Source organism: Ziziphus jujuba, chromosome 12, assembly GCF_031755915.1.
Source record: "Ziziphus jujuba cultivar Dongzao chromosome 12, ASM3175591v1".
NCBI classification, from domain to species: domain Eukaryota; kingdom Viridiplantae; phylum Streptophyta; class Magnoliopsida; order Rosales; family Rhamnaceae; genus Ziziphus; species Ziziphus jujuba.
This window is the reverse complement of record NC_083390.1, coordinates 24,351,508-24,363,768: the sequence shown is the minus strand read 5'-3', so window position 1 is coordinate 24,363,768 and position 12,261 is coordinate 24,351,508. Positions and strand designations below refer to the sequence as shown.

The window sequence follows — 12,261 nt, the reverse complement described above, 5'->3', positions numbered from 1 at the left end:
AGAAAGATGAAAAATGGTGAATATGATTTGGCCGATTTAGTTTCTGATCTTCATCATCGACTTAGAGAACACAAATATGAGGGTGACAAATTGGATTTTGTGTACATTGATGAGGTTCAGGATCTAACCATGAGACAAATTTCCCTATTCAAATATGTATGCAGAAATGTGGATGATGGCTTTGTTTTCTCAGGTGACACTGCCCAGACAATAGCAAGGGGGGTTGATTTTAGATTTGAAGATATAAGAAGTCTTTTCTATGAGGAATTTGTGATGAAATCCAGTTGTGAAGAGGCTTACAGGACAAGTAAGCATGTTAAAATTGCTGACAATTTTCAATTAAGCCAGAATTTTCGTACACATGCTGGTGTTTTGAAGTTGGCTCAAAGTGTCATTGACCTCCTCTATCATTTCTTTCCACAATCTATTGATGTCTTGAACCCTGAGACTAGTTTGATTCATGACAAAACTCCAGTTTTAATTGAATCTGAGAACATCGAAAAGGATTTCACTAAAATGTTCAAACGTGTTGGAGGTTCTGGCAATAATCTTACAGGTTTTGGAGCAGAGCAGGTGGTGTTAGTACGAGATGACATTATTAAGAATGAAATCTTGAACTCTATTGGAAAGCATGCTCTTGTTCTGACTATAATGGAATGCAAGGGCCTAGAGTTTCAGGTTGTTATGCCTTTTAATTAAGCATCTCAAATTTGGTAAAATTAGCAACAAGAATCTTATAATGTATGTTTATATTCATATACGTACGCGTAGAATCTATTATACTTAACTACATGCATGTGTTTATACATATATACGTGCAAATAAATATTTATGCTGTTTCAATAGTTTGGTAATCCCTAATTTGAATATTCAAAAATATTATATCAAAATCTAGGTATAATTTCTGTTCATATAATTGAATTAGTCTTTGGCATGGTTTTGTAGAAATAGATTCATCTGCATGTGTGGCTTCAAGTCAAGATAGATAACTTGCTGCATACGTTTTCATTAAATTTTTCTTTTGTTTTCCATAGGATGTGTTGCTGTACAAATTTTTTGGTTCATCATCTATGAAAAATCAATGGAGAGTCATATATGAGTATATGCAGAAAAGAAATCTCATTGAACCTGATTCTGCAAAATCTTTTCAAAGTTTCAATGAGGCGAAACATAAGCTTTTATGTTTTGAGCTGAAGCAATTATATGTAGCCATTACACGTACAAGGCACAGGCTATGGTTTTTTGAGAATATGGGGGAGCATTATAAACCTTTATTTGACTACTGGAAGAAATTGAAAGTTGTCCAAGTTGGAGAAATTCATAAGTCATTAGTGGAAGAGATCCAAGTTACAAGCAGCAGAGAGGACTGGAAGTCACGTGGTGTCAAGGTAGTGATTGCCGATCCCTCATCGTTTTTTTGTGCAGCAATTTGTTTCATAGAACAAACAGGGTTAAGGATGTTCAGATTATCTTTCTTTGCTCAAAAATTATGAAATTTGCAGTTACGGGATTGTAATTTTGTTTCTTGTTCTTCTCATTCACAATTATCATTGGAGATTTTCTTAATATTTTGATTCTCTTTTTCTTTTTGCAGCTTTTTCATGAGTGTAACTATGAATCTTCCAAAATATGCTTTCAAAGAGCAGGAAATACAGTTTGGGAAAAGTTGGCTGAGGCTGCTAGCCTTCAAGCTTCTGCACAGCATATTAGTGGTTCAGATACCAAAATGGCTCATATATATCTCAAGAAGGCTGCTGAATTATATTTTTCCATTGGAAAATTTGAGCTGTCTGCACAATGTTACTATGAGTCAAATGAGTATGAAAAAGCAGGTGTGTTCTTACAATATCTTTCAAATTCTTGAGTTTTGTAAATTATGTTCAGTTACGTACCAGAATTCTATTGTTTCTTCTTGCAGGTACTATTTATCTGGAGAAATGTGGGGACTTTAAGCTGGAGGAAGCTGGAGAATGTTTTACTCAGGCAAGATCTTACAAGCGTGCTGCTCAAGCATATGTGAAGTGCAAGCTATACTCAAATTGCATTGATGCTTGCATTCGGGGAAAGTTGTATGATGAGGGGTTAAATTACATCCTCTTTAGGAGAAAGGATGCAACCGAAAGTAAGAAGACAAAAAGATACATTGATAAAATTGAGGCCAAGGAACAGGAGCTTTTGGAAGGTGCTGCACGAAGTTGCAAAAATCTTAAAGATAACAACAAAATGATGAAATTCGTTAAGGCTTTTTGTTCTAAGGATTTAACTCGATCTTTTTTAAGGAATGAAGATTTCCTTGATGAGCTTTTGCAATTGGAAATTGAATGGGGTTACTCCCTAAATGCTTTAAGCATAGCAAATCAAATTGGAAATCTTCTGCTTGAGAAGGCTGGACGTTTTAGTGAAGCGTCGTTAGCTATTCTACTACATGTGTTTGCCAAATCTTTTTCAACAGGTAGGAGCGATGGATGGACCATGAATAAGTTTACACAAAAGGAGGAGCTTTTAGATAAGGCTAAAGCTTTGGCTGAGAAAATTTCACTCCTCTTCTTTGAGTTTGTATGTTTTGAGGAAAATCTTTTATCAGATAGACAAGTCCCATTGTCCAATTTGATGCAATTATTTGGTGATTCTGTTAGACTTCAAAGTGTTAGAGGGGAATTCTTATCCTCACGAAAAATTCTGATAGTTCATTTTAATATTTGGTGTTCAAAGTATTTACAGGATCATGATTTGTCTGCTGATCTAAAAACACATGCAGAAGGGGTTTTGTCAAAGAACCAAGTTTCTGTTGATACACTGGTTTATTTTTGGAATGTTTGGAAGCAGATTATTGTGGAGATTTTTGTGTACCTAAGCTGTCTTGAAAACCAAAGTGTTTGGGGAGAGCTCTGTTTGAACTATTTGGGTGTGAAGAAGCAGTTTTCAAAAGAGAAGATCACCTATCTTGTTCTATCTTCTTATGCCTACTGGGTAAGGAAAAGTGATTATCCAAATCTGCACCAGAAGGAGAAATCAATAATCTTCAATGCTAACCAGTTTGCTAATGCTGCTCGTAATTATTGGAGCTCAGAAATGACCAATGTCGGTATAGAGGTGTTAGAAAAGCTTAGAGCCCTTTATGAGTTCTCAACAAAGGATTCCTTGGCAATGCATCACAAGAGCATCACTCTCATCCATATGTTTGTAGTTGCTAACTCTCTTAACGAGTCCAGGTTTATACACCACAAAGATATGCTTAAGGACTACCTGGAGCTACCAAGAGATAACTTGTTTGGGACTATATTTCCCATGGATTGGAGAGAATCATCAACAGAGAATATGATTAAACTCAGGGAGAGAGGTGAATTCAAGAATTCTGTCCAAGAAATCTTCATCAGAAACATTAGCACAAAAAGTCATCTGTCACATGGAGAAATTGTGAATCTGGTGATGATAGTTATGGGGTCGTTTAGAAAACTTAGCGGTGAGCTATACGGACAAATTGCTGAGAGGTCTGAAAGTCATCCATTATGGAGATCATGCATTGAACGTTTGGTAGAATCAGAGCTGGGGTCTTCATCATCTACAATTTCCATTGATCCTCTTGAACATGTTGTCATGGTTCAAAAATTCCATGAAGCTTTAAAATACTACTACTTTTCAGACTTGATAAGTGAGAGTGTGACACCAGGATGTCTCATGTACCTCGTGGAGCGCCTTCTGCTTCTGGTGTTCTACTATGAAGGATTCTTTTTCTCTACAAAATCAACATTTCTTGAATGGCTTATACATCAGGATTGGAATCCAGAGCTCAGTATACATGGTGCATTTGATTGGCGGTCACGTTTTGTTACTGTCCTTGACTTTGTGGCAGGCATAGTTGAAGAACTTCTGCATAATGAGCAGGATGCCACTGAATGGATTCAAAGTTGTAAACTTAGCTCAGAATTCTATCCAGTGCTGGTGTTGAGATTGTTCACTGCTTTGTGCTTACTTTGTTTGAACTCAGGAAAGTATTTCGATTTACTTTTCGAGTTACTAGAAAACAAAGAGATTTCTTCAAAACTACCACAAGAACTTTGCAGAACCATTCAGAGACTGAAGCCAGGATATGCGGATGAGAATGTTAATGTCTTTGCAGAGGCTTTCCAAAAGATTGGAAATCCGTTGGTGGTGGTGAGGTCAGGAAAAGAATGCTTGAAGCTTGAATGCCAAAATGCCATCTTTGTAGACTTGAATATTGACTATGGCAGAGAAAAGTTGATGAGCATAATGTTTTAGCTCATGTTCAGATTTTCTTCAGCCAGAAAATAAATAAATAAATAAAAGAGGGAAAAATATTTGCATTCATTGGCAAGGGGAAAAAAAAAAAATGTTTGATGTGAAAATTTCAGCTCTATTTTAGAATTGAATTTCTTAGATGCACATCACTTCCAAAATTTCTCTTATAATTATAAATTAAATATTTTCAATTTATCAATTTAATGTGATGAAATTTTAGAAGAAAACGAATTTATTAATTAGTGATGGGATGGTACTTTTTAGTTTCTTTTTATGTAAACTTAAAAAAATTGCAATTTAATAAGGATGAGATTCAATATTTCAATACAAATTTGACGAAACCAGAGATTTGGCATGCATTTAATTGCTCCTTATTATATTTATATTTTCATAGCTATATTCAATTTCTGAACATATTTTAAATACCTACAAATATACTTTTTTTTAAAGGAAAAAAAAAAGTAATAATAATAATCTGTTCTTTTTCTTTTTATTTTTATTTAAAAAAAAAAAGTAATTGATCTCTGATTGTCAAAACACATAGAACGGCAAATATAAATGCCAGATCAACGATCCTCAATAGAACACACGTCAGCAAATTTAAAAAGCATCCGAACCGTCTGTTTGGTGCCCCATTCGGACATATCGAATGGATTATAAAATGCCACGTCATGCCACGTCAGCGATCCTTGTGAAACTCCCCTTCGAGACTCTTGAAAAGTGAAAAGCCTCTCTCAACGGCTACACTCCGACTCTTCAAAATTTCAAAAGAGTATCTCTCAACGGCTATATTCTCTGTTTCTTCTTGGCCTCTCTCTCCCACTTTTCCTTACGATTATTCATTTCTTCGCTGTCGCTGTTTTTGTTCAATTCCAGGTTTGTTTTCTTTTAAAATATTTTCGAATTTTAGGAGGCTGGAAAACATATTTTAATATGGGTTTTGGTTTTTGTGGTACTACTGGGGTAGTAGTTGGTCAACCATAGTCGTTTGCTGTACGATTTTTTCATTGTATCTTCCAATTTTGCCTTAAAAATTGTTGTCGAATTTGATTTTCTATTGTTACCCATTTGTGGATTTCAACTGCTGCTCATGAAATTTTATACGGATTTGCTCTCTAAGTCAGAGAATGTTTAGGAAATTAGATACTGAATTGTGACCTAAAAGAAAATTTCCGTCTGTATGACTTTTTTCTGATAATTTATTTGTTTATATCTATGTTTTTTTCAATGATTAATTAATTTAGAACTTATTTTTCAAAGGGGAGATAAGAATGGGTAAGTCAGTCTATCCCACACTATCTAGGAATCTTATTTTTCAGAAATTCAAAAAAATAAATCCGTATAGTTAACTTGTAGAAGTCTTTTTTGGCAAGGTTTTTCTATGAGAAAACTAATTTTCCTAAAAATGCAATCCTCGAGGTCCTTTTTTTGAAAAGTGCTTGATGTACATTTTTTTTCCATTGGACTTTTTGAAGAGGCACATTTATGAGAACTAGTTTTCATTGAAATCCTTTCCAAAGGAAGTTGGGAAATGGGGATGTCTACCTAATCAGTATCTAGAAAAATAAATTTCTATAGTTTTAAACTTGTGGAAGTCTTTCTTATGAAAGGATATTATCTTAGAAAACCATTTTTTTCCCTGAAAGTGCAATCTGCAATGTCCTTTTTTAAAAAAGCGCTCGATGTACTTTTTTTTCATTGGACTTTTAAAGAGGCACTTTTATGAGAACTAGTTTTTGTTGTGATACTTTTCAAAGGAAGCTGGGAACTAGAGAGTCTATTTACACAGTATCTAGAAACATAATGTCAGAGCATCTTCTAGAACTGCCACACTAATATGACACACATCCAATATAATTAATTTGCCAAGCTTCCTGTAAACATATTTAGTAAAAAGCATAGAGGTATATTAATCTTTTTCATTTTCATATAGATCCTTTTGGTAGTTGATACTGTATCTAGATTGAAATGGAAATGGAGGTTGTAACAGAACCCACAGATAGAAGGCTGGGTGGTGGATTATGCCTGTATCAAAAAGAGACTGTTTATTTCAGTAAAACATTATCAGACATTTACTATGGTCCTGCCTCATTATACTAAATCAATTTCATAAAAAGTTGTGTTGTGCAAATAATGTCTGTAACTGATGGTATGTGTTTCATGCCTTTTTTTATTATTATTTAAATTTGTTTGTCATGGAATAGAAGGTAATTATTGTGTCTTGTTTTACAATTGTCTTGAATAAGATGATAATTTATCATTTTGCTTTTTATATTGTGTTACGATTGTCTTCTTCTCTAATGTGATAGACTTGACGCTGGCATATTTTCTTACTTTGCATGTACCATATTCTGTGCAAGGGAAGGAAGTATGTGATGCTGTAATGCCAAAATGCCACAGGTAGCAGCCATTTGTGGATTTCAACTATTGTTCATGTAATTTAATATAGAATTTCTGTCTATGTCAGAGAATGTTTAGGAAATTAGATACTGAATTGTGACCTAAAAGAAGAATTCTGTCAGTATGACTTTTTTCTGATAAGTTATTGTTAATTGTGTTTTTTTTTTTTTTTTTTTTTTCCTTCTCTACATTATGAAGTACTATCTAAATTTATTTGTTATATATCTATGTTTCTTTCAATGATTAATTAATTTAGAACTTATTTTCAAAGGGGAGATAAGAATGGGGTAAGCACTATCTAGGAACTTATTTTTCAGAAATTCAAATCCGTATAGTTGACTTGTAGAAGTCTTTTTTGGCAAGGTTTTTCTATTAGAAAACTAATTTTCCTAAAAGTACAATCCTCAAGGTCCTTTTTGTTTTTTTGTTTTTTTTTTTGTTTTTTTTTGGGAAAAGTGCTTGATGTACTTTTTTATTTTTATTTATTTTTTTTAATTGGACTTTTTGAAGAGGCACATTTATGAGAACTAGTTTTCTTTGAAATCCTTTACAAAGGAAAATGGGAATTGGGCATACCTACCTAATCAGTTTCTATAGTTTTAAACTTGTGGAATTTTTATTTGTTGAATGGATATTTTCTTAGAAAACCATTTTTTTCCTCCCCTGAAAGTGCAATCTGCAAGGTCCTTTTTTTTTTTTTTTTTTTTTTTATCCTTCCAAAAGTGCTTGATGTACTTTTTTTCTATTTGACTTTTAGAGAGGCACTTTTATGAGAACTGGTTTTCTTCGTGATTCTTTTCAAAGGAAGATGGGAACTAAGAAGCTTGTTTACACTATCTAGAAACTTAATGTTAGAGCCTCTTGTGGAACTGCTACACCAATATGACAAGTTTCTATAGTTTTAAACTTGTGGAATTTTTATTTGTTGAAAGGATATTTTCTTAGAAAACCATTTTTCCCCCCCACTGAAAGTGCAATCTGCAAGGTCCTTTTTTTTTTTTTTTTTTTTTTTTTAATCCTTCCAAAAGTGCTTGATGTGTTTTTTTTCTATTTGACTTCTAAAGAGGCACTTTTATGAGAACTAGTTTTCTTCGTGATTCTTTTCAAAGGAAGATGGGAACTAAGAAGCTTGTTTACACTATCTAGAAACTTAATGTTAGAGCCTCTTGTGGAACTGCTACACCAATATGACATACATCCAATATAACTAATTTGCCATGCTTCCTGTAAACATATCTAGGAAATCTAGAACAACAGTCATGAAAAATCTAATAGAGGTATATTAATCTTTTTCATTTTCATACAGATCCTTTTGGTAGTTGATACTGTATCTAGATTGAAATGGAAATGGGGCTTGTAACAGAACCCACAATAGAAGTTTGGGTGATGGATTATGCCTGTATCAAAAAGCGACTGTTTATTTCAGTAAAACATGATCAGACATTTACTAAGGTCCTGCCTCATTGTACTAAATCAGTTTTATAAAAAGTTGTGCTGTGCAAACTATGTCTGCAGTTGTTGCATGTGTTTCATTATTTAAATTTGTTTGTCATGGAATAGAAGGTAATTATTGTGTCTTGTTTTACAATTGCCTTGGAATAAGATGATAATTTATCATTTTGCTTTTTATTTTGTGTTACAATTGTCTTCTTCTCTAATTTGATGGACTTCACGCTGGCATATTTTCTTACTTTGCATGTACCATATTCTGGCCAAGGGAAGGAAGTATGTGATGCTGTAATGCCAAAATGCCACAGGTAGCAGCCACTAGATGCCTTTATGTGGAATTGATTGCTGTTTGTATTGACATTATATCCTCTCTCTTTCTCTCTCAAATTTCATTGCTTTATTTTTTGTTGATTGTATGGCGTTTTAAAGAAATTGATCTCATTGCTTTGCTTTGTTCAAGTTCCTTGCATTCTTCGTGAATTTTATTTTATAGATCCTCTGATTAACTTAAACAAAAGAGAGGTTTGCATAATTGGTTTTGGGTTGATCTCGAGTTTTAACAAACATTGCTAGTAAGTTAGGTTGATCTCTCTAATTGCTTTCTTGTTGATAAAAGATATTATTGAGGATGGTTTTCTGGTGACCGAATAGTATAAACTGCCAAGGTCTCCAAACCTGTGTAAGTGCATCCTATTTTTCAATTTGGTTTGCAAATTATCGAATATTCTTTTCTTATTCCTTGCAAGATATTAATTGTGCTGGTCAACTTATCTATCATTTTTTCCATTCTTCCTCTTGAACAAGTTACCTATCTTACCAGATATTAATATGCTTCTGTTTTTTTATGAACAGTGGCACCTTGTATCCATGTTGGTGGAAAGGAAAGCCAGGTGGAGAAAAGAAATCAAACGACAGAACAAATATGGACGTACAATTTTTTTTTGCTTTCGTCTTTCTCTCTATGTATCTTACTTAGTCCTTCACTCACACATATGTCACTAGATTTGGACCCATATTTTCTTCTAGAGCGAAGACAATCATGTCTTTTTCCCCATAACCTTGCCTTATCTTTTTTCTTGGTTTACTTTGCTAGTCTATTATTTTCTCTTGGAATTCCTCCCAAAACTTGGTTGATTTTAACGTCCTTATACCCTAATTTCAAATTACCTTGTTGGACCATCTACAATCACTTGAATCAATTTTTTATATTCATCTGACATGCGGTTAGATTTTTGCTCCATCATCTGACATGATATATTCATCTATATTTTTTTATATGGTCATTTCATAATGTTCCTTCTCTTATTGTACTATTATTCATTATTACATGCTATAAACACCGTATGAGTACAGCAACATGACCTGCATTAGTATTATTTGCTCTTATTGGTTGGACTCTGTATGAAGCATTTTGTCCTAAAAAATTTGAGCCTTTGATAGTTCATTAAAATAAACTGTTTCCCACTAGAACATTATCACATTTTAAGTGTTATCGAAATTTAATGTTCATTAGGGTTATATAAAATGAATGTTGGTTAGATCTAATTTTATTAAATGATCAATTAATTCAGATATATTTTCTTAAGTATATAAGTTGACAATTAAAGTTGCAATAGACTTAACTAAATGAGGCATATATGATATCTAAAAGTTGCAATGGACTTAACTAAAAGTTGTAACAGACTTGACTGATTGATTCATTGTAACTTTTGTGTTTTACTTTTCTATTCATTATTGCTTCGTAATGCAATTGATCTGTAGTTTGTTGTGTTGTTTGATTGTTTGAGTTTTGTTTATAGTATGCATTTTTTTTTTTTTTTTTTTGCTGGTATTATATTGTCAGTTTTGGTGTATATGTATATAAATATATATTTTTTGGTCAGGGTGGTTTTGGTGGATTTTGAATTCACTATTTCGCGTGTTGCATTTAATATTATTTCAGGGGCAGTTATAGTTTCTGGACAGTAATATTCAGAGAAAGAAGCAGACATTTTGAGAGCCACGACAGATATTGATCCAATTCCTTAAAATTTGGACTTGAAATTCAGTTTCTGTGACACTGTGTTGTATTATATATTGATAATAATAAAAGATAAATGTTTTTTGGGTTTGGGAGGAAGAAGACTGCTGGGGTTGGCAAGTCTCTTCCTCTCTCTGCTGTGTGTGTGTGCCCCTCTCTCTTCCTCGCTTTCTTTCCCACTTCAATCTGTCTCTCTGCTTTCTCTTTTCTATTTCCCTTTTGACTTTCTGTTTTCTCTCTTTCTTTTATCTCCTTGCTTTCTCTTTTATTTATCTCTTTTACTTTCTCTGTTTAACTTTTATTTTCCCACTTTTCTCTGCCTATTTACATCTACTATCTGTGTTTACTTTTTCCTCTTTGTTTTCTTATTTATCTTTTAATTTTCTTCTTATTACATTTGTTTTTTATTTTCTCAAAATAATTTCTCGTCGCACTTTCTAATTGCAATTCTTGATGACCTTATTGTTATGTGGTAAAATGGATTGTTTCATGGAGTGTGTTAATTTTATATTTTGTGAAATTCCATTATGCCCTTGAAATTAAAATTAAAAACAAAAAAAAAATTAAAAATATGATTTAATTATTTTATGTTTCTTTTATTAAAAAAAAAAAAAAACTACAACTTCTCATTGGAATAAATACTTTAATGAAAACAAAAATAAAAGGGAAAATTTATTTTTTTCATTAAAAAGAAAAAACCGAAAATGACATTTGTATTTACTAAAAAGACTATATATTTTATTATTCTTTAAAAAAAATAGAAAGGCTATAGTTTTTGTTTTGAAGGCAAATAATATATATTTTTCTCATGGAACAGAAAGAACATACGTTCTAAGAAAAATGAACCGAATTACATGTAGAAAAACACAACTAAAATATATTAAAAAAATATTGCTAAATTTTAACAGCTTAAATGTTTTTTGGTTAAAAAAAAAAATACACGTAGAAAAACCAATCGGTGCCAAAAAAAAAAAAAGAATTACAAGTAACCTTGATTTTTTATTTTTTATTTTTTAAAAAAGGATCGTATGTTTTTATTTAATTCAAGTAACTACATTATTTTATTATAAATGAAAAGTTTTAAATTTACGAAAGTTATGTCATAGTTTTAAAAATACAAATAGATCAATACAAATAAAAAAAATTTGACTTTCAGATTTTAATTTATTGGATAAGAAATTGTAAACTTTTAAAACAAAACAGTAAATTATGACTATATACTTTAAAAAACTCGCAAAATTGAGAAAGTAAAGGACATAAATTGGAATTTCACAAAATCTAATATTAATAGTTTATGAAATAAATTATTTTACCTCATGACAATAGTGGGTCAAAGGGAGGATAACTAGAATTTTGCAATTAGAGAAATTAAAAAGAAGAATGAAAGAGAATGTAGTAGAGAAAGTGTAAAAAAAGAAGAGAGGGGAAAGAATGTGGAGGGAGAGAAATTAAGCAAATGAAGTAGGGAAAGAGAAATTAAGGAGAGAAAATAGAGAGTAAATGTAGAGAAAGTGGAGAGAGAGGAAGTGGAAGGAAAATAGAGAGGAGAGAAATAGGAAGGAAAGTTGGTAGTGAGAAAATAGGGGGAGAATGTAGGGAGGGAGATAGAGTAGAGAGAAAAACGGGGAGAGGAGAAGAAGATACTAGAGTGAGATGCTAGGGAGGGAGGATTTTTTTTTTTTTTTTTTTTTGGAATATGATGTAAATAGTTTTGATAATGTATCCAAGTTTCTTTATTCTCATTTCACTCCCAGTCTGTATATTTTAGACTTCACTGCAAATAACGAAAACAAAAATGGGAAAAAAATGAAAAGAAAAAGCAAAATTCAACAAAATGCTGAATCAACAAAAGCTAGCCCTTTACCAAGAAGTAATGAAGCATGCATTAAAATTTTAGCAGTTCAGTGATATAGAATCAATGACAAGTAGTTTTCTCAAACTAACTTTACTTCCAATCCCACGTACAGAAAACTTAAAGTAGTCCTATCACTATGAGAGGTATCAAACCTTTTTTCTTTTTCTTTTTTTAAAAAAAGTATTAAACTTATGATAACCATAATTAACATTTTTAAGGGTAGAAAATGTACAGTAATAATAATAACAACAACAACAACAAAAAAGAAAATAGCTAG

The 12,261-nt window shown here is 32.1% G+C and overlaps 1 protein-coding gene and 1 long non-coding RNA gene across 8 annotated transcripts; both read left to right on the top strand.

Moving 5' to 3' along the window:
• Window positions 1–6: 6 nt before the first annotated feature.
• On the top strand, window positions 7–4,260 carry LOC132800171 (uncharacterized). Its single transcript, XM_060813194.1, has 4 exons — window positions 7–678; window positions 1,035–1,388; window positions 1,595–1,832; window positions 1,919–4,260. The coding sequence occupies exons 1-4, from the start codon at window positions 7–9 to the stop codon at window positions 4,258–4,260; spliced, it is 3,606 nt and encodes a 1,201-aa protein (XP_060669177.1).
• Window positions 4,261–5,014: 754 nt separating this feature from the next.
• LOC112493193 (uncharacterized) lies at window positions 5,015–10,356 on the top strand. Of its 7 annotated transcripts, none has more exons than XR_009635049.1 (3): window positions 5,015–5,136; window positions 6,621–6,660; window positions 7,967–10,356. It is a non-coding gene; the product is annotated as an uncharacterized LOC112493193 (long non-coding RNA). The 7 variants fall into 7 exon arrangements; XR_009635046.1 differs by having other exon boundaries at window positions 5,016–6,660; window positions 7,967–8,788; window positions 8,962–10,356; XR_009635045.1 differs by having other exon boundaries at window positions 5,016–6,660; window positions 7,967–9,037; window positions 10,052–10,356.
• The last annotated feature ends 1,905 nt before the right edge of the window (window positions 10,357–12,261 follow it).

Bases quoted from the DNA above. Each gene is read 5' to 3' on its own strand.
- LOC132800171 (XM_060813194.1), top strand. From the start codon at position 7: ATGAAAAATGGTGAATATGATTTGGCCGATTTAGTTTCTGATCTTCAT. The intron at 1,389-1,594 runs GTAGTGATTGCC...TTCTTTTTGCAG, and splicing joins GGAAGTCACGTGGTGTCAAG to CTTTTTCATGAGTGTAACTA. The intron at 1,833-1,918 runs GTGTGTTCTTAC...TTCTTCTTGCAG, and splicing joins AAATGAGTATGAAAAAGCAG to GTACTATTTATCTGGAGAAA.